The sequence below is a fragment of the Oryctolagus cuniculus genome, chromosome 11 (assembly GCF_964237555.1).
Source record: "Oryctolagus cuniculus chromosome 11, mOryCun1.1, whole genome shotgun sequence".
Lineage (NCBI taxonomy): Eukaryota > Metazoa > Chordata > Mammalia > Lagomorpha > Leporidae > Oryctolagus > Oryctolagus cuniculus.
In genome coordinates this window covers 21,519,597-21,540,378 of record NC_091442.1, presented here as the reverse complement: position 1 = coordinate 21,540,378, position 20,782 = coordinate 21,519,597, and the positions used below count along the sequence as shown (strand labels likewise).

At 50.0% G+C, this 20,782-nt stretch overlaps 1 protein-coding gene across 4 annotated transcripts in view; it reads right to left on the bottom strand.

Moving 5' to 3' along the window:
- The window catches only part of SAMHD1 (SAM and HD domain containing deoxynucleoside triphosphate triphosphohydrolase 1), a 47,013-nt gene that overhangs the window by 1,922 nt on the left and 24,309 nt on the right, over nt 1-20,782 (bottom strand). For 2 of the 4 annotated variants that reach the window (XM_051846117.2, XM_070051873.1), the window contains 9 exons: nt 15,131-15,286; nt 12,893-12,993; nt 12,697-12,805; nt 11,634-11,725; nt 10,516-10,631; nt 6,641-6,783; nt 5,856-5,951; nt 3,755-3,859; nt 3,143-3,280 (listed from right to left, as the gene is read on the bottom strand). In XM_051846117.2, coding sequence (XP_051702077.1) covers nt 3,143-3,280; nt 3,755-3,859; nt 5,856-5,951; nt 6,641-6,783; nt 10,516-10,631; nt 11,634-11,725; nt 12,697-12,805; nt 12,893-12,993; nt 15,131-15,286 — 1,056 coding nt within the window. Of the gene's footprint in view, nt 1-3,142; nt 3,281-3,754; nt 3,860-5,855; nt 5,952-6,640; nt 6,784-10,515; nt 10,632-11,633; nt 11,726-12,696; nt 12,806-12,892; nt 12,994-15,067; nt 15,287-20,782 lie in introns of all 4 variants that reach the window. The other 2 variants (XM_070051870.1, XM_070051871.1) reach the window with 1 other exon arrangement.

Here is a 20,782-nt window from a genome sequence, read left to right as displayed (position 1 = left end):
AAGCACACACACCACCGCCCTTCCCGGGCCTCCTGGAGCCCAGGCGCTCGCCTGTTTGTCCAGAAGGAAGGGCTGCACTGCACCCCTCTGCAATAAATCCCAGGTCTACCAGATGGCCCAAAAAGAGGAAAGGTGGGGAGGAGCAGCATGTACCTACTGAACTTGAGTTTTTAATGTACAAAGCGAGCACAGGCTCCTGCCAAATGAGCTGCTCCCCCCTGAAATGCAGGAGAGTCCCAAAGTGAACGCTGCTTGGACCTGAAAGCAGAGAATGCGAGCGGCCCAGCCTGACCTGTTCTTGAACTTGTGGCCCTGCTCTTGGTTGACGGGAAGGCTCTCTGCAAGTCTCTATGCCGCAGCAGGGTAGTACGCTCCTCGTTTTTCTCTCTGCTCCCAGACCCATTCTGCTCTTAGAAACTACTTTCCCCAGCACCTGTGCCCACTGCCTTCCGATGGGAAGAGGAGGGAGGCCAGGGGCAAAGCAAGGCCGAGCCACCAGGGCCCGGCAGCAGTGGCTGTGAGTCTTCGGTGCTTGCAACTTCTGCAGGTGGCTGCCGCTCCTGGACCCCGCACCTGCTCCCTGGGTCTTTCTAACCTAGTTGTCGCCGGTCCTGGTTGCTCATTCAGCTCTGCACTTTCCTGTCTCCTCCCCTGCATGAAATTCCTCCTGTAGAAGTACACGGGGTCTGACCTGGTGCCGTCTGCCCTCGTGGGTGTTGGATGGCCATGACAGTCATCCTTGAAGATCTAGCTCTCTCCCAGCACTGTCTGGCCTCAAACTCATCTCTATTGCTACCAAAATGTCTTATTTTCACCCTGAGTTCAACTCTAGTGTATCTGACAAATGCAGACTTAAAAATGCACTCTCCTGCTCACGAGCCCCCCATAGCTCTCCATGCTCTTAGCTCACAGGACTCTGCAGAAAAGCCCAGCCCCTTCCTCCAAGGCGCCCCGCTGGTGCCCCGCTCAGCACAGCCCCTGCGCCACCTTGGCCGGCCCCTGCTCACTCCTCTGCTGTCAGCCTCCACAGTTCCTGAAGTCCATCTCTGCCAGCCACCCACACCCGGGGAAATCTCATTTCCCTCCACTCAGGCTCTGTGCCTGTCCCACCCCACAGCACCTGCCAGGCATTGCTGCTGACACTACTGTGGCCTCACGGGTTCGCCATCCTCAGTGAGAGGGAGACGCACGGGACCAAGGAGCTACGAGCTCCTTGCTAATGCGTCTGGGAAAGCAGCAGAAAATGGCCCAACTGTTTGGGCCTCTGCCACCCACATGAGAGACCTGGATAGAGTGCTAGGCTCCTGGCTTCAGCCTGGCCCAGCCCTGGCTGTTGTGACCATTTGAGAGTGAGTCAGTGGATTGAAGATCTCTCTTTCTCTCTCTCTGCCTTTCAAATAATTTTTTAAAAAAACAACTTGTCGGCCGGCGCCGCGGCTCACTAGGCTAATCCTCCGCCTTGCGGCGCCCGCACACCGGGTTCTAGTCCCGGTCGGGGCGCCGGATTCTGTCCCAGTTGCCCCTCTTCCAGGCCAGCTCTCTGCTGTGGCCCGGGAGTACAGTGGAGGATGGCCCAGGTGCTTGGGCCCTGCACCCCATGGGAGACCAGGAAAAGCACCTGGCTCCTGGCTCCTGCCATCGGATCAGCACGGTGCCCCGGCCGCAGCGCGCCGGCCGCGGTGGCCATTGGAGGGTGAACCAACGGCAAAGGAAGACCTTTCTCTCTGTCTCTCTCTCACTGTCCACTCTGCCTGTCAAAAAAAAAAAAAAAAAAAAAACAACCAACCAAACAAACAAACAAAAAACCAACTTGTTGATGGGTCCAGCACTGTGACATAATGGGTAAAGCCACCACCTGCAGTGCCAGCATCCCATATGGGTGCCAGTTCGAGTCCTGACTGTTCCACTTCTGATCCAGCTCTCTGCTTGGCCTGCTAAGTCCTTGGGCCCCCGCACCCATGTGGGAGACCTGGAGGAAGCTCCTGTTTCCTGGCTTCAGATTGGCACAGCTCCGGCCATTTGGTGAGAGAACCAGCAGAAGGAAGACCTCTCTCTCTCTGCCTCTCTTTGTGTAACTTTTTTTTTGACAGGCAGAGTTAAACAGTGAGAGAGAGAGAGACAGAGAGAGACAGAGAGAAAGGTCTTCCTTCCTTGGTTCACCTCCCAGATGGCCACTACAGCCAGCGCGCTATGCTGATCCGATGCCAGGAGCCAGGTGCTTCTCCTGGTCTCCCATGCAGGTGCAGGGCCCAAGCACCTGGGCCATCCTCCACTGCCTTCCCAGGCCACAGCAGAGAGCTGGACTGGAAGAGGAGCAACCAGGACAGAATCCGGCGCCCCAACCGGGACTAGAACCCGGAGTACCGGCGCTGCAGGTGGAAGATTAGCCTAGTGAGCTGCAGCGCCGGCCTGTGTAACTCTTTCAAATAAATAAATCTTTAAAAAACAAAAACCTAGTTAGGGCTGGCACTGTGGCGTAGCAGGTTAAGCAGCTGACTGCAATGACAGTTTCCCATATGGGTACCAGTTCAAGTTCTGCCTGCTGCTCCACTTCTGATCCAGCTCCCTGTTATGTGCTTGGGAAAGCAGCAGAGGATGGCCCAAGTGCTTGGGCTCCTGTAGCCACATGGGAGACCTGGATGAAGCTCCTGGCTTCAGCCTGGCCTAGCCCCAGCTGTAGCAGCCACCTGGGGAGTGCACCAGCATATGGAAGATGTCTGTCTCTCCCTAACTCTGCCTTCAAAACAAAATAAAATGAATCTTAAAAAAAGCTCCAAAACAAAACAACCTGTGGTCAGCTGTATGTAGCCTCAGGCAGTGAAGTGCTCATGGGAGTTTGGTAACCTTCCCTGCCGACGGGAGCGCCGAGGCAGGAGGGGCTGAGACGCCCCAGAGCCCTGCACAGCGCGCTCCGCACAGGCGCCACCTGCCACTTCTGTTACGGGGACCACGAGGACAAGCAGGGCCCCACTCCTGACTGGTGCGGCAGAAGCTCACTGCACAAGAGCCAAAGGCTAGCTTTAACATCACGACCAGATGGCTCTGATGTAACTGAAAACTTTTTCAGCGGGTAGAAGGGATTTTTTTTGTTACACTTAAAAATAAAAACACGCGCGAAGTCTGCGCATGTGAAGCCACGCACCTGCGGCTTGGTGAAGTCGCGGATGGCGCACCAGTGGACGAAGTGCTGTCTTGCGGCGAACAAGCTCTGTTTGTCCGTCTTCTTACAGTACACGCGGATCAGCTGCTCAGCGAATATTTCTGGCAGAAACTGCGAAACCTTGTTGAGGAAGAGATGATCTCACTGTCACCCTGAACTCTGACGTCAGAGACCTCAGCCGGGCCCCAGCCCCCGCGGCGCCGCTGTTGCTTCCTGTTTTATATCAGTTACCATCCGAAGAGACAATTCAAGGGAAACGCCACGTTGCTGAATGTCCCATGATTTTACGTCCATTAGTAAAAGACGTAAAGATTTACATACAGCAGATGGCTCTCACGTATGGAATACGTGCAAACACACAATTTCCTTTATGTGACTTCACACCTACAGCCCCTGCCCACTGGTAACCAACCATCCCCACCGAAAACTGCACTGTCCCTGGCGCTCGGCCTATCTGACGTGGTCCAGCCTCACGGCCGAGACACGCGTCCGCTTTCCTGTCCGCTCTCCCTGGAGCTCTGCTGGCCTGCACAGCACTGGTTCCCGCGGCCTCATCAACACCGCTGCAGCACACTGACTTCACCACGTGCTTACCTGGCCTTTGGTGATCATGACGGGTTTGTTGGGCTCAGCCTTACAGTAGAAGCGAACGTGATCAATCGGATTCTTGTCTTGCATCCCATAATCTATGTTGATGACCTTTAATAAACGAACAAAAGCAGTCCCCTAACGACCATGAAAACTGAATTCAGGGTGGTCGGGGCCGCGGGAGAAACGGAACAAAGCTCCCCAGGGTGGAATACAAACACCTGGGACGTGGCCACACTCAGCAGTCGCCCAGACGAATCCGGGGGACAGGAAATGGGTGTGTTCAAGGGAAGCACAGTGTAAAGGCAGCACCCACTATGTGACAGACACTGGCGGGCACTGGAAAGACAGCACCTCCGATACAAGCCCAGGCCCTCCAGGCCGCACGGCCCCTCCTGAGGGTCGACAGGAAGGAGAAGTGAAGAACTGCAGCTGCTCTCGGAGCTGCCCCAGGAAAGCACAGGGGGTCTGAAGCTAGCAGACCTGCGGCAGCTGGGGCGCAGGGAATGACCAGGAATGTCTGCCTGGGAGGTGGTTTCCCTGGGTGAGTAGGAGTCAACCAGGGCCAGGCAGAAAGGAGAAGATCCCAGGGGGAAGAGCAGCCCAGAAGCAGAGGGCACTAAAACTGCTCATCCACAGGAAGTCACTGGCTGTCCAGGCGACAGTGCTGTTGGTTCAGTGACGGCCACAGCAAAAGGCTCAGGAGTTAAACCAGAAATAAAAGAGTAAAAGAAGGGGCTGGCATGGTGCTATAGCCAGCATCCCATGTGGGCGCTGGTTCCAGTCCTGGCTGCTCCACTTCCAATCCAACTCCCTGCTAATGTGCCTGGGAAAGCAGGAGATGGCCCAAGTGCTTGGGCCCCTGTACCCCTGTACTCCCCTGCAAGTGGGAGACTTGGATGGAGTTCCAGGCTCCTGGCTTTGACCTGACTCAGCTCTGGCCCTTGCGGTCATTTGAATGAACACTTTCTCTGTAACGCTGCCTTTCCAATAAACAAACCTTCAAAAAAAAAAAAAAAAAAAAGAAAAGAAAGAAAGAAAGAAAAAAAGGAAAAGGAAGAAGAAAGGAAGGAAGGAAGGAAAGAAGGAAAAAGAAGGGGCAGGTGTTTCCCCAAGCAGTGCAGATGCCCATTTCCCATATCACAGAGCCTGGGTTCAATTCCCGGCTCTGGCTCCTGAATCCAACTTCCTGCTAATGCAGACCCCGGGAGGCAGAGCTAATGATTCAAATGATTGTGTTCCTGCCACCCATGCAGGGAGACCTGGGTCAGCTTTTGGTTTTGGCCAGGCCCAGATCTAGCTGTTGTGGCTTTTTGGGGAATGAACCAGCAGACAGGAGATCTCTGTCTGCCTGTGTCTTTTCTTCTTTCTCTTTTAAATAAAATAAAAATAAAAATGAATAATTGGCAAATATTGCGATCAAAAAAGATTTTAAATCAACAAATATGTTTTATATATCACATGACAACTACATTAAAAATATTGGCAAAATACCCCAAAGCAGCTTTTATTATTATTTTAAAGAACTATTTATTTATTTATTTAATTTGAAAGGCAGAAAGCAATAGAGAGGAAAAGGTGGGGGGGGAGAGAGGGAGGGAGGGAGGGAGAAGGAGGTGGGAGAGGGAGGGAGAGGGAAAGAGGTGGGAGAGGGAGGGAGGGAGAGGGGGGAGAGAGAGAGAGAGAGAGAGAAAGAGAATCTTCCACCTTCTGGTTCATTCCCCAAATGGCTGCAACAGCCAGGCCTGTGCTAGTCTGACGCCAGGAGCCAGGAGCTCCATCCTGGTCTCCCACTCTGGTGGCAGGGGCCCACGCCCTGGGCCATCTTCTTCTGCCTTCGCAGGTGCATTAACAGGAAGCTGTATCAGAAATGGAGTAGTCACACTCCAACCAGCGCCCTGACACGGGGTGCTGGCACGGCAAGTGGCAGCCTAACCCGCCGCACCACGCCAGACCAACGCTGGTTCGCTGAGCCACAGTGAATCCCTTCCTCTGCCTTTCCGTGTTTCCCCAGGTTTCCATAATAAACGCGTGCGGGTTTTCTAACAGGAGGCGCTCTATCCTGAATGATTTCGCTTTTCGGTAAATCCCCGGCCTAGCCACTTACGTCCACGATGAAATCTTCCGCCTTCATCTCAGCCTCCAGCGGCACGTCGCTAGGCTTGGCGTCGGCGACCTCCTTGGGAAGCTGTTCGTAGTCTTCCTGGAGAGGACGGGCGTCCCGTGTGAGAACCCAGCACTTTGGCACCGGGTGTTTGTGCTGTGAACGGGTACCCTCTCTGGGACGGCACTTAACTACAGACATAGCTAGAGGCGTTCTTAACAAATACAGCCCCCACCTGTAGCATGTTTGTACACAAAGTTATTTTCATAATAAAATGTTCGCATTTTGAGAAAAATGCAGCATTAACCTACTGACAGAACAGGAGCAAGTGTAACCCCAGCAGTGGTTGTGAGGGGTGTGCTTGTCACCCCACTCCTACGTGGCTCTGGGGTACAGAGAACCTTCCACAGGAGGCAGAGGGAGATCGGGAACGGAGGCAGGCGCGGCGGCAGGAGCCTGGCCCTTCCCCTTCTACTGGTTTTCCTGAGCTTGGGTCAAGACAAACCTCGAGGCCCCGCTCATTTCAGGGATGGGAACGCAAAGGTTTGGAGTCAGGCAGCTCTGGGTTTGACTCCTGTGCTTCCATGAACACGCTCTTTAGCCTCACCCTTGCCTCAGTTTCCCCATTTGTGAAACAGACCTGAAAATACTGCATTTCTGTAAAGCCGGACTGAAAAGAACCGTGACGAGCTCACAGTCCCGGGCCGGGCCAGGCCAGGCTAACGGCCTCCCCCGGGGACACAGCTCGCGGCCAGCTCTCAGCAGTGGACGGATGCCTCCCAGCTCACCTTCTTAATCTTCTTCTTCGGGCTCCCCGGCTGGGTCTCGCCCACGTACTTGTAGAGCTTGCGGTATTCAATATTTTTTAGAACCTCTTGTGCTGCAGCCAATTTGGGATCCGTGGAGTATAAGATCTCCAGATAAATGTTATCTGTCAAGTGGATGAAATTCCAGTGATAGTAAATGAAAACGAGATTTAAAGACTTACAGCCTGCTGTCTCTGACACAATTCCAAGAAGCGGTTTACAAATGCAGGCACATGACGCCGTCAGCAGCGTGAAATTAAAACAAAAACGACTGATGTGGGAAAGTCTGCTGTCTGGATGCACTTCAGGGACTGCATGTGTGAGCCGGGAAGCACGGAGGTAAAACAAGACTGCAGCGCAGTCAGCGACTGCTGAGCTGGGCAACGAGTACACAGACGGCGCTGCTCTGTTGCTAAGTTTTGTTATTAAAAGAAAATGATGGGCCGGTACTGTGGCGTAGGGGGTAAAGCCACTGCCTGCAGTGCCGGCTTCCCATATGGGCACCAGTTCTAGTCCCAGCTGCTCCACTTCCCATGCAGCTCTCTGCTATGGCCTGGGAAAGCAGTAGACGATGGCCCAAGTCCGTGGGGCCCTGCACCCACATGGGAGACCTGGAAGAAGCACCTGGCTTCGGATGGGCGCAGCTCCAGCCATTGCAGCCAATAGGGGAGTGAACCAGCAGGTGGAAGACCTCTCTCCCTCTCTCTCTGCCTCTCTGTAACTCTTTCAAATAAATAAGTAAATCTTTAGAAGATAATTCTCTTATCTTTTATGATGCTGACTCTTCAGAAAAGGGCAGGTAATTCTGTAAATTGGCCCACACTTTGACCTTGTCTGTACCCTCACTATAAAATTCACTGATAATTATTGTATGTTCTTAATATTTCACAATGAAACATGGAAAAGCATTCTAAAAAACAAATAGATATACATGAAGATTTTTATTTTTTATTTATTTGAAAGGCAGAGTGAGAGACAGAAAGGAGAGAGAAACAGACATCTTCCGTCTACTGCTACACTCTCCAAATGGCCGCAAGCCAGGGCTGGGCCAGGCCAAAGTCAGGAGCCAGGAACTCCACCCTGGTCTCCTACATGAGTGGCAGAGGCCCAAGCACTTCCTTCCACTGTCTTCCCGGGCACATCAGCAGGGAGCTGGATTGGAAGCGGAGCAGCAGGACTTGAACTGGCGCTCCAATTTGGGATGCTGGCACTGCAACTGGTGGTTTAACCCACTGCATCACTGGGTTACTAGCATTGGTCCCAAAACTTCAGATTCTTAAACGTAAGCTGAGTCACCTTGGATCCTTGCAGTCCTGCTTCCCCTTGGTCGCTGAGGACAAGAAGGACTGTGTGACCGCTCAGGACCATATGCGAGGGAACAGGCACAAGCACAGTGACACTGCTGGGGATGCCACCCCCTGCCGAGTGCAGGTCCACATCCCCAGCACTCTGCTTCTGACCCAGCTTCCTGCTAAGGCTCCTGGGAGGCAGCAGACGCTGGCCAAGTACTTGGGTTCAGCCATCCATGTAGGAGACCCAGATGGAATTGCTGGCTCTTGGCTTTGGCCTGGTCACTGTGGGCATTTGGAGAGTAAACCAACAGATGGTTTACTTTGCCTCTCTCTCTCTGTCACTCTGCTTTTCAAATAAATAAATATTTTTTAAAAATGATAATATGCAAGAAATGTAAGACTGCCTCATATTAAATGAAGAAAGCTGTACAGGTCACATGCTGTTCTTCCACACTCTTATAGCAAGAGCACAAAAATGTGACCTCATCTCCTGTCTGGGATTCTTCTGTCTGGAGTAGATGAGGCAAGGCAAGTTCCCATCGGTGCCACCCAGAGTGTGAGTGACCTACAGGACGGTGCCTGACTGGAGACGGTCAACCTCGCCACAGATAAGGATGGCGATGGGCGGCAGGCACTGGAAACCATTCTCAACAGTGTGACGCTGCTGCGGCACCCGAGGCCACGGTCAGTGCACTTGCCTCGCGGGACAGGGAGAAAGCCACGTGGGTGCATGGAGCCGTGAGTGACAGCTGTGGCCTGTGGGCACCGCAGGGGCATATTAAAATAGGATAGCTTCACGTTACTTTGTCAGTTAACCCTAAAGTGCATAAAATCCAGAATTTGTGTCTTTCCACAAAGAAAGTCTCAAGGTAAACATAACCTCAAGGTGAATTTTTAGAACTGGCTTCTCATGAAGGGTTGAAGATAATATCAAAATACAGCATCACTTCACTATGAATAGAAATGAAAAATACACCACCTTGCTCGGATTGTTCTCACAGCCTTCTCTATTCCTATCAACATAGCGAGGACAGACTAGTTTTCTACAATGCTATCTATGATGCTGTGACAACAAAACATCAAAACAATGACCTCATCCCCTGAACTCTGACATCAATCCAACCTAAATTAGATAAATTAACAAGCAAGATGTCAACTCAGGTGTTACATTATAAACCTTAAACACTGATATATTCTCACTGTGTACAGATATTTAATATGAAGAGTTAGTATTTCTCTGATTTTTGATTTAGTTATGGCTAGAAAATGATTAAAAATATGAGCATCGGGGCCAGCGCTGTGGTGCAGCCGGTTAAAGCCCTGGCCTGAAGCTCTCACATCCCTTAGGGGCACCAGTTCTAGTCCCAGCTGCCCCTCTTCTGATCCAGCTCTCTGCTACAGCCTAGGAAAGCAGTGGAGGATGGCCCAAGTCCTTGGGCCCCTGCACCTATGTGGGATACCAGGAAGAAGCTCCTGGCTCCTGATCGGCACAGCTCCTGCCGTTGCGGCCATCTGGAGAGTGAACCAGTGGATGGAAGACCTCTTTCTCTGTCTCTGCCTCTCTCTGTAACTCTTTCAAATAATTAAAATAAATCTTTAAAGGAAAAAAAAAAAAGACAGTGTGCAACTGGCACCCTGGCCACGCTGGGACCACTTCTGAGACAAGAAGCTACTGCAGAGTGATTCAGCTATGTCTTAGGTCATGTGGCTTATTTTTCTTTTTTTAAAATTTATTTTTATTTATTTATTTGAAAGGTAGAGTAATACACATACACACACACACACACACACACACACCCCTTCCTTTTGCTGCTTCACTCTCCAAATGGCCACAGTGGCTGGGTTTGGACCAGGTGGAAACCAGGAACCAGGAATTCCATCCTGGTCTCCCACGCAGTTGGCAGAGACCCAAGCACTTGGACCGTCTTCCACCGCCTTCCCAGCTGCCCTAGCAGGGAGCTGATTGGAAGCAGAGCAGCCAGGACTCCAATAGGAACGCAGATACAGCAAGTGGCAGCCTAACCCGCGGCGGCTTCTGTTGCTTTACTGATCTTTACTCTTCACCACACACTTTCCCGGATGGGAGAAGCAGTGCCAAAGTCTAATCACTTTCCTTCCCACCCTAAGCGGCAGACGCTGTTCCTCATAAGTATAAAGAGACGTCCCTGGCGTCCGAGTTTTCCACTGAAAACACGGTGAAGTGGGCATTTCTTCTTTTGGGACATTATCTGGTAGTAGTTCAGGTGTAGCATAAGCTAAATAATAGAGAATGCTCAGTAGTTACGTGCCGACTCTCTCCTGGGTGCTACACTCATTTGAGTACCATGACAAACCTGTGAGAGATATCATTACCCTCATCTTGTAGACAAGGAATTCAAATTTCAAAGAGGTTAAATTACATTGCCAGGGTCACTTGTTAGTGTAAGACAGAGATAAAACTCAAGTCCAAAAGTATATAATCATTTGAAAGACCAAAACACGTGTGAATGTCTGAGAACCAACTCCTGTGCAATGCAGGGACAGCTCACGCTCGGAGAGGAGCCATCTCCGGCACGCAGGCCTCACCTGTGAGCTTGGTGAAGGCTTCCATGTCCTCAATGGCCGTGGAAATGCTGTACGTCTTTCCGGCTGCACCTGTGATCTTTATGTAGGGGTCCGCCTTGAGGAGAGCATCTGTAATCCTAAAGCACGTTTTGGGAACAGCTACACTTACAGAAATTTCCAATCTTTGCTTTATACCTTCCTTAAGGAAGAGCAATCTTAGGGTGTGATGTTTTATAAGACACCTGCCTCTTAATCATACTAAGTAAGCGCATGGTGGTCTGCAGTGTGCTGGGTGCCAGCACCGCGTCCGGGCTCCAGCCACGTTCTATCGTTTAATGTGGCCGCCCATCTGTAAGAGACTTTGCAGAAATGCAGCAATGAAATAGTTTCCATTTAACCGAGTTAAGAGGAAGCAGTGCCAGGCTTTGAAGCGAGATCTGACTTCCTGAATTAACTGCACCAAACAGAAACTACAGACGGGGAGAAGGCATCCCTACAACTCTGCTTGTGACAGTGGAAGGAGAAAAACTGAAAAGGTAAGTCTCTTTCTTAACACAAATACAAAAACGAATACAAGAGGTCTAAAATAAGTCAAGTGAAAGCTACTTTAGAAACACGGAATTAAGCGACTTGTCCCCAGTGTTGGTAACTCCGTGTGGGTCTCCGAGTTAATTATAGATCTGGCTGTAGTTTTCTGTACGCTTCTGAGTAGAGCAGGGACAAGAGGGAACGTTCCAGGCGGTTTTACTTGTGCCACGGCTTTTGTTCAACATTGGACGGCACAAGGACAGACGTGGATCCTTATCCTCACCATCACTTCCCATCACTAGTCCCAGAAGGTCATTCACGGCGCATGGCGCACGGCCCATGGCCCACCACCCGGAGGACCGCGGTGGGGTGGGGACCTCAAGAACCTGAGCCGAGCCCCCTCCCCTTCATCTACTCCTTGTCTGTTTTCCTCCTCCTGCTCCAACTAAGTTTACTTGATGCTAGATTTTTTTTTTTTAAGGCAACCACCCTAGGCTTACTCAATTAAATTCCCTTGAATTTGTCTGAAAATCTCAGCTCTGCTCAGGGCTGACTGCTATCTCTGCAGATCCTCAGGGAAAGGCCACAGGGGAGTGATGCAATGTGCTTACATCGTGTCGATGATGTTGCCAACCTTGTGCTGGTAGGCTCTGCGGTGTAAGGAGTAGCGCGTGTGGAACATGTCATAGAGATTCCCAACCTCCTGCAGGAAAACACACAACACACATTCATGGAGACGGATCCTCGCCAGGAGACGGGGATGGGGGGATGGGGGGGTGAGCAGCTGGCAGGGGGGCTGCGTGCCAGGCCAGTTCCTAGACCACTGAACCCACTACCCAAACAGGCAGGCAGGCTAGTAAGCACAAAGTTCACTCTTAGTAAACTAAACTGAAGTCTATTGTGTGTTCTAACTCTGTGACAGGTTCTGCCTTAGGTATCTTAAGCACATTTTTTTTAAATGATTGAATTTATTTACGTGAAAGACAGAGAAGAGAGACAGAAACAGAGGCTGTCCACGTGCTGGCCCATTCCTTAAATGTCTGACACAGCTGGGGCTGAGCTAGGTAGAAGGCTGAGTCTCCCACCTGGGAGGGAAGACCCACGTGCCTGAGCCATCTCCTGCTGTGTATCAGCCCCGCGTGTAGGATGTGGGCATCCACATGGCGTCTTGGTGGCTGTGCCAAACGCCCACCGCAAACACATCTTTGAACACTACAATAACTTCAGCAAACTGGGGCTCTGCGTGTGCTCCTTATTCTGTGCCACAATACCGTGCCACCCCTTCAGCTACCTGTCATCACACTTCAGCTATCCCGGAACATTCTGGAATGATCCTTCTGGGGATGAAATTCCAGCTCTGCCACTTCTCTGTGCCTCAAATCACTCACGTTCTAAATGACATAATAATAGTATCTATCTCATAGGGTTTTGAGAATTGGGTTAATTCTTTTAAGGCATGTAAGATAGTGCCCAGCACAAGATAAAAGTGAGTGTAGATTTAAAGTGTCTCACTATTAACACTGCAGTAGAGGTGAGAAGAGCCTTCTCCTACTTACAAATACATAGTAAGTAAACGGGTTCACGCTTCCCACCAGTCTTTCCAGGCTGTGGAATGCGTACGTCCAGATTTCAGACCAGGAGCTGGCCTCTCACTTGTGCCCTGGACACACTCACCTTGTCTCTGGTACAAATCCGTTTCTTATTTTCTACTTCTAAGACGCGGGCAAACTTGATGAAGCGCTTGTGATCAAAGTTGTTCTGGATTCCCAGGTGATGGCAGTCCCTAGGGAGAGGCCGGAGCAGACTTGCAACACCAACACGAAATCTACCAAGAGCCGCAGCCAACTTTTCTGAAGTGCTCAGGGCCTACCTGGCAAAATAATCCCATTTGTCAACATCGATGCCGTTTCGCTTGTTGGCCACGATCTCATACAGGAAGCTTTTCTCTCTAGGGCGCCCTTTATAGGGCCACTGGAAGACAGGACAGAAACAAAAACAACACACATTGGACGTGTAGGAGGGGCAGCAAATCTGCGTGCAGCAGAGCGATGACGTGGACCTGTGAACTATGAACGGTCGACGGGCAGTGGGAGAGAAGTGAGCCGGGCCCACTCTTCCCTCCTCTGCTGGAGCCCTAAACTAATGCAACCGGGAAAGCAGCGCTGGGACATGGAGTCCTGTTCCTGCTCACCTTTAGTGCCACTGCAAGGGTCACGGCAATCTTACAACAACAACGTCTTAAGTTTTTTGAAGATATAAGATGAAACTGTGAACTAGTAAGAACATATTTTGGGGGCTGGCGCTGTGGCATAGTGGGTAAAGCTGCTGCCTCCAGTGCCGGCATTCCATATGGGTGCCAGTTCAAGTCCTTGGGCCCCTGCACATGAGTGGGAGACCTGGAAGAAGCTCCTGGCTCCTGGCTTTGGATCGGTGCAGCTCTGGCTGTTGCGGCCAACTGAGGATGGAAGACCCCTCTCTCTTTCTCTCTGCCTCTCCTTCTCTCTCTATGTAACCCTTTCATGTAAATAAATAAATCCTAAAAAAAAAAACACATATTTTTTGGGGCTAGTGCTATGGCATAGTGGGCTAAGCCTCCGCCTGCAGTGCTAGCATCCCATATGGGTGCTGGCTTGTGTCCCGGCTGTTCCTCTTCTGATCCAGCTCCCTGCTAAGGCCTGGGAAAGCAGTAGAAGATGGCCCAAGGGCTTGGGCTCCTGCACCCATGTGGGAGACCCAGAAGAAGCTCCTGGTTCCTGACTTCAGATTTGCCCAGCTCCAGCTCTTGTAGTCAACTGGCAAGTGAACCAAAGGATGGGAAACCTTTCTCTCTGTCTCTCCCTCCCTCTCTCTATAACTCTACCTCTCAAATAAATACAATCTTTAAAAAAAGAAAAAAAAAGAACATTCTTTAAATGATGATCCTTGAATTTATGTATTCTACACAACTAGTAGAAGTGATATCAAAGCATCTGAGTTCAATTTTGGAAACAGGACATTTACTGAAGAGTCCTCTTCTTTATGTCACATCTTACAAATATGCTCGAATATACTGTGGGGAAAAAATAACCCTAAAAACCTCGGGAGAAAATTATTTTCCAAACTTATTTTTTTTATTAAAAAAAAAAAAAGGTGTGGGCATTTGGCACAGCACCTGAGCTGCTGCTGGGGCTGGTTCTAGCCCTTGGTGCTCTGCTTCTGATTCAGCTGCCTCAAGCACGTTGAGTCTCAGGGCGGGTGTCGTGGCGCCAACGCGATAAGCCACCACCACCTGTGCCGCCCCCAGGGGTTCGAGACTCGGCTGATCCACTTCCAATCCACCTTCCTGCTAACGCACCTGGGAGAGCAGCAGCTAATGGCAGATGGTTCAAGTCCTTTGGCCCCTGCTCCCCAAGTCGGAGAGCCAGATGGAGTTACAGGCCCCTGGCTTTGAGCTGGTGAACCCTGGCCTTTGCGGCCATTTGAGGAGTGAACCAGCAAATGGATCTTTCTTTCTTTCTCTCTGTAACTCTGCCTTTCAAATAAACGAAGAAGAAGAAGAAGAAAAAAAAAAACATTAGTCCCTGGCACCAACGTGTGAGGCCTGGATGGAGTTCTGGGCTCTTGGGATCAGCTTGGCCCGACCCTGGCCCAGCCCTGGCTGTTGCAGTCATTTGGGGAGTAAACCAGTGGACGGAAGCTCTCCCTCTGCTTTTCAAAATAAATAAATAAATAAATAAATAAATAAATACATTTTTAAACACAAAATATCAAAAAGAAAACAGAACAGGTTGTGCTCTGCAGCAGCTCCATTTTTCTCTAGGTCTTCACATGTCTAAATGTTTCAAATGCGAATTTTAATGGAATAACTGGACGCACACTTTCACAGTCCCAGTCCCAGTTACCTTAGGTTTCTACACAGAATACAGCAGAACAGCTCATTTAAAAGGGCCTTACAAATATTTCCAATTTGGAGGGTGACACCAAAGAGCTCAGTTAAAAGAGGCAGGAAAGAGTGTCTTTCACTGTCTTACATGAAACGGTAGAAATATCTAACACATTCTGTCACCTGGTCCCCAACAGCCAAGGAAGCAGACGGAAAGCAGCGTGGCTTGCGCCGTCCACCACGTACCGTGGCCTCGTCCTCGGGTGACTCGAGCGGCCCCTTGATTTGCTCCTTGATGAAGTAAATATCTTCTTCAGGGACGAGACCGTAGTGCTCCATGACAGCTCTGAGCCCGTTAGCGCTCACCAGGTGCTCGAACATCTCCACGGAGCCCTGCTCGTGCTGGGGAAAGGCAGGACACGGCCTGTTACAGCTCCGCCCACCAGGCGTTACCCAAACCACTCTCGATTCCTCGTAAATGTGAGACAAGGTTTGTTTTTTGTTTTTTTTTTTTTTTGACAGGCAGAGTGGACAGTGAGAGAGAGAGAGACAGAGAGAAAGGTCTTCCTTTGCCATTGGTTCACCCTCCAATGGCCACCGCGGCCGGCGCGCTGCCGCCGGCGCACCGCGCTGATCCGATGGCAGGAGCCAGGATCCAGGTGCTTTTCCTGGTCTCCCATGGGGTGCAGGGCCCAAGCACCTGGGCCATCCTCCACTGCACTCCCTGGCCACAGCAGAGAGCTGGCCTGGAAGAGGGGCAACCAGGACAGAATCCGGCGCCCCGACCGGGACTAGAACCCGGTGTGCGGGCGCCGCAAGGCGGAGGATTAGCCTAGTGAGCCGCGGCGCCAGCCAGAGGTTCTACTGCCTGTTAGTTATCTAGCACCCAGCTTTGTCTACAGCTGTAGACATTTTTAAAAATCTGTCAAATATGTCAGTATTTTATGGCCTACCAAACTTTCACAAGTTATGTTATTTCATAAATATATTGAGTACATTATGAGAAACAATCATTCAAAATGCCTGGAAGAATTTTACCACTTCATACAGGTAGAATCTCATTTAAAGAAATATCACTACACAATTCAATTCCATTTTTTCAGCAGCCTGAGAACATGAAGTTCTAAGACAGTTAACACTACCCTCTAGTGGTAAAGGACATAACTGCAAGCAAGCCAAGAAAAGCAAAAATATATCAGAGTTCTAAAAGTCAAAACATGGATAAAGGCGCTAATTGGCGTCAATTTGCTCCAGGTGTCTCTGCTTACTCCTTTATAACCTCTGTTGAAATCAAATAACTCAGGGCCGGCACTGTGGCATAATGGGTGAAGCCTCTACCTACGGCACCAGCATCCCATATGGGCACTGGTTTGAGTCCCAGCTGCTCCACTTCCAAGACAGTTCTCTGCTATGGCCTGGGAAAGCAGTGGAAGATGGCCTAAGTCCTTGAGCCCCTGCACTTGTGTGGAGATCTGGAAGAAGTTCCTGGCTCCGCATCATTCCAGCTCCAAATGTTGAGCCATATGGGGAGGGAACCAGCTGATGGAAGACCTCTCTCTCTCTCTCTCTGTAATTCTGCCTCTCAAACAAATGGATAAATCTTTAACAAAAACCAAATAACTCCTTTGAGAAGTCTTCCTATCTCATCTTCCTAAAAATAACTGAAGATAAAAAAAAAAAACAAAATCTGAAGAGACCTACAAATATTTTAAATTGAATCAAGATACATATTAATTACAGAGAGGAAAAACAGTAACTTTTCAGTAGAGGAACCAGCAGACCTTGCATTAACCAAGTGATCAAAGTTACCATCCCCAGTAATGGCTCAAATGAGTTTCACACGCCTGGGATGTGACACAGAAAGATCACATCAGTTCTGGGATGTTCTGCCTGAAATGCATCGTCAGGGACAAGAGCTGACGGCACCTTGCAACAATGACACAGCTATGAGACACGGAGACTGAGGGGCTGTTCCGGATCAAAGGAAACTAAAGAGAAATGGCAGCCAAACACAAGTAAATGCGTGATCCTGGACTGGGCCCTGTACCCACATGGGCAACTGGCAATATCTGAAACAAAGTCTATAAATTAGAAAATCGGGCCTTCGGTGTGCCACAGGGGGTTAAACCACAACTTGTGCTCGCCAGCGCCCACTATGGGAGTGTTGTTTACAGTCCACACTCCACCTCTGCCAGTCTACTTCCTTACCACCGGGAGACCGACCAGGCTGGAGCACCAGGCTCCTGGCTTTGGAGCCCAGTCTAGCCCAGTCCTGGCCATTTGTGGAGTGAATCAGTGGATGGAAGGTATCTCTTTGTTATCACTCTGCCTTTCAAATAAACAAATCTTTAAACGACATACTGCCTTTTTTTTTTTTTTTTTTTTTTTTTTTTGACAGACAGAGTGGACAGTGAGAGGGAGAGACAGAGAGAAAGGTCTTCCTTTACCGTTGGTTCACCCTCCAATGGCTGCTGCGGCCGGCGCACCGCGCTGATTCGAAGCCAGGAGCCAGGTGCTTCTCCTGGTCTCCCATGGGGTGCAGGGCCCAAGCACTTGGGCCATCCTCCACTGCACTCCCGGGGCCACAGCAGAGAGCTGGACTGGAAGAGGAGCAACCAGGACAGAATCCGGCGCACTGACCGAGACTAGAACCTGGTGTGCCGGCGCTACAAGGTGGAGGATTAGCCTATTGAGCCGTGACGCTGGCCACTGCTTATCTTTCAAAAGAAATGTTGGGAGTTGGAATTATGGGTCATAGAGCAAAGGATGTAATTATCCACACAAAAGAAATTAGAGATCTGTATTAGAAATTATTATTTACACATAGAAAAATAAATCATTAGGGCATAAATGTGAAAGGTAAAATGTTTATAGAAAAAGACTTAAGGGGCCAGCGCTGTGGCATAGCGAGTAAAACCGCTGCCTCCAGTGCTGCATCCCATATGGGCGCCAGTTCGAGACCTGGCTGCTCCACTTCTGGTCCAGCTCTCTGCTATGGCCTGGGAGAGCAGATGACTCAAGCCCTTGGGCCCCTGCACCCATGTGGGAGACCTGGAAGAAGCTCCTGGCTTTGGATCGGCGCAGCTCTGGCCGTTGCAGCCAACTGGGGAGTGAACCAGTGGATGGAAGACCTCTCTCTCTCTTTCTCTCTTTCTCTGCCTCTCCTTCTCTCTCTCTGTGTAACTCTAACTTTCAAATAAATAAATACTATTAGCTCCTCCCTGCTTGGGAAACCACTAAAAACTCTAGGTTCCTTCGAGAAGGTCCTGGAGAAAAACAGAAAGCAGAGTGCCAAGACTTGGGAGAGAAAGGCCTCAGACCAATTCGGTCTCACGGCTCTTACCCAAGAGCAGCCCCCATGGTGGCGAGACTGAGAAACTGTCCACTCCACCAGCCTGAGTACCCAGAGTACTGTGGGAACTTAAAACTTCTGTTTCTCAAAGAAGCTATTAAAAACAGAATTTCCAAGCCAGACACTGGGGAAAAATATTGACAGTACGTATTCCAAACTATGTGTGAATACAGGTATATATGTGTGTATATATACAGTTCCTACAAGTCAGTAATAAAAGGGGAAAGACGAGCCACACACTGAAAGAACTCATAAGAAGGTATATAAATAGCAAAGTGCAAAGCAGCCTGTGCAGGAAGTGGTGTCCAGATACACCAGAAAATGCAAATGCGACCACAAGACGCCGCTTCTCCTCGCTGGGCTGGGAGGCTGCGTGACAGCTGGAGCTCCCTCAGGGTGCAGAGTGTGAAGGGTGCAAACGCACTGGAAACTGGAAGCTTCTTATAAAACCAAACATGCATCTGTGTGACCTAGCAAGTCTACTCCTAGAATTTACCTGAGAAATGAAAACATACATTTGAGAGAGAGAGAGAGAGAGAGAGAGATTGAGATTGTGTGCACATGCCAGGCCCCACCTACTGGCTCACTTCCCCAGTGGTGAGGGTTGGGGGTCGGAGGTAGTAACTCAATCTAGTTCTCCCACTGGGTAGCTTGAACCCAACTTCCTGACCCTCACTGCTGGTTCCTAGGGCTCACCTCGGCAGAAAGCTGGAGCTGGGAGCCAGATCTGGGTATCAAACCAGTGCTCTGATGCAGGGATTTCAACCTCTAGGCGAAATGCCTGCCACTCAACAGGGATCTTGTACAATAATGTGCATAGCACCCTCATTTGTAAAAGCCACAACTGGGGAGCCAGCGCTATGACATAGCAGGTAAGGCTGCCGACCACAGTGCCAGCATCTCATACAGGCATGCGATCAAGTCCTGGCAGCTCCACTTCCCATCCAGCTCTCCGCTTATGGCCTGGGAAAGCAGGAGAAGATGGTCCAAGTCCTTGGGTCCCTGCACCCATGTGGGAGACCTGGAAGAAACCACCTGCTCCTGACTTCAGATCGACCCAGCTCCAGCTGTTGCAGCCATTTGGGGAGTGAACCAGTGGATGGAAGACCTCTCTCTCTGCCTTTCAAATAAATAATCTTTAAAAAATAAAAATAAAAAAAGCCAAAACCAGAAAACAATCCATGTTACATCAATAGGAAAAGGGGTAAGCAAACTGTGATTTACTCACACTGGATCGCATCTCAGCGATGGAAGGGGATCAACTACTGATGAATGAAACATCAACCAAGCTCAGAACAGTTATGCTGAGCAAATAAGCCAAGACGTGAGAGTAACTGCACTGCGATTCTAGCTCTATCAAGTCTGTGTGCACAAACCTCAGACAGTGAATGCGGAGGGGAGGAGTGGAACTGACTACCAAGGGCACAAGGGAGTTTCACAGGAAGACCAAAACGGAAATGGACAGTGGTCACTCAGCTGCACTCACCTGTCAACACTCACTAACGATCTACGGAGTTTATTGTACAGGAATTATACTTTTTTAAAAAACATGTATTTATTTATTTGAAAGGCAGAGTTACAGACAGGCAGAGGCACAGGCAGAGAGAGAGAGAAGGGTCTTCAATCCATTCATTGATTCACTCCCCAAATGGCCCCAATGGCGGGAGCTGTGCCAATCCAAAGCCAGGAGCCAGAAGTTTCTCCCGGGTCTCAAAGTCCAAGGACTTGGGCCGCCTTCCACTGCTTTCTGAGGCCACAGCAGAGGGCTGGATTAGAAGTGGAGCAGCCGGGACTGGAACCAGCGGCCATGTGGGACGCTGGCACTGCAGGCAGTGGCTTTACCTGCTGTGCCATAGTGCTGGCCCCAGGAATTATACTTTAAGAAAAAAAAAGAGCAGCTGTGGCACAGTGGGTTAAGATGCCATCTGCAAAGCCGGCATCCCATGTCAGAGTACTGGTTTGAATCCTGGCTGCTCTGCTTCTGATCCAGCTTCCTGCTAATGCAACTAGGAAAGCAGCAGAAAATGGCCCAAATTCTTGGGCCCCTGCACCCACACAGAGACTGCAATGGAGTTCCCAGTTCCAGGCTTTGTCTTGGCCCAGTCCAGGTTGTTGCGGCCATTTGCGGGTGAACTTTCAAATAAACAAATCTTAGAGTCAGAGGGGAGTAATTGCTGGCATGTTTGAAGCTTTCAATATGCATCAATATCCTTTCCTATTCTTCGGGTGGAATGGAGAGGCATAATTTTACTTCTCAAACAGTGATTCCAAAAACAGGAGAAAGACTCCTGCAAACACTTAATTATAAAATAGTTCATTTAATCTACATGAAGAAACTTGGTGGTATCAGTTCATGGTCCCACCAAGTGAGTCAAAACCAGAACTGGCCTCTTATTTGTTTATTTCACAGCAGTGTGACAGCGTAGACAGAGCTTAATTTGGGGACAGGGAGATAGGGCTTTCTTGTGCTGGCTGCATCATTTAATGGCTTTGTGGGTTTTGGCACATCAGCATGCCCATGTGAGCTTCAAGTTCCTCTACTTGCA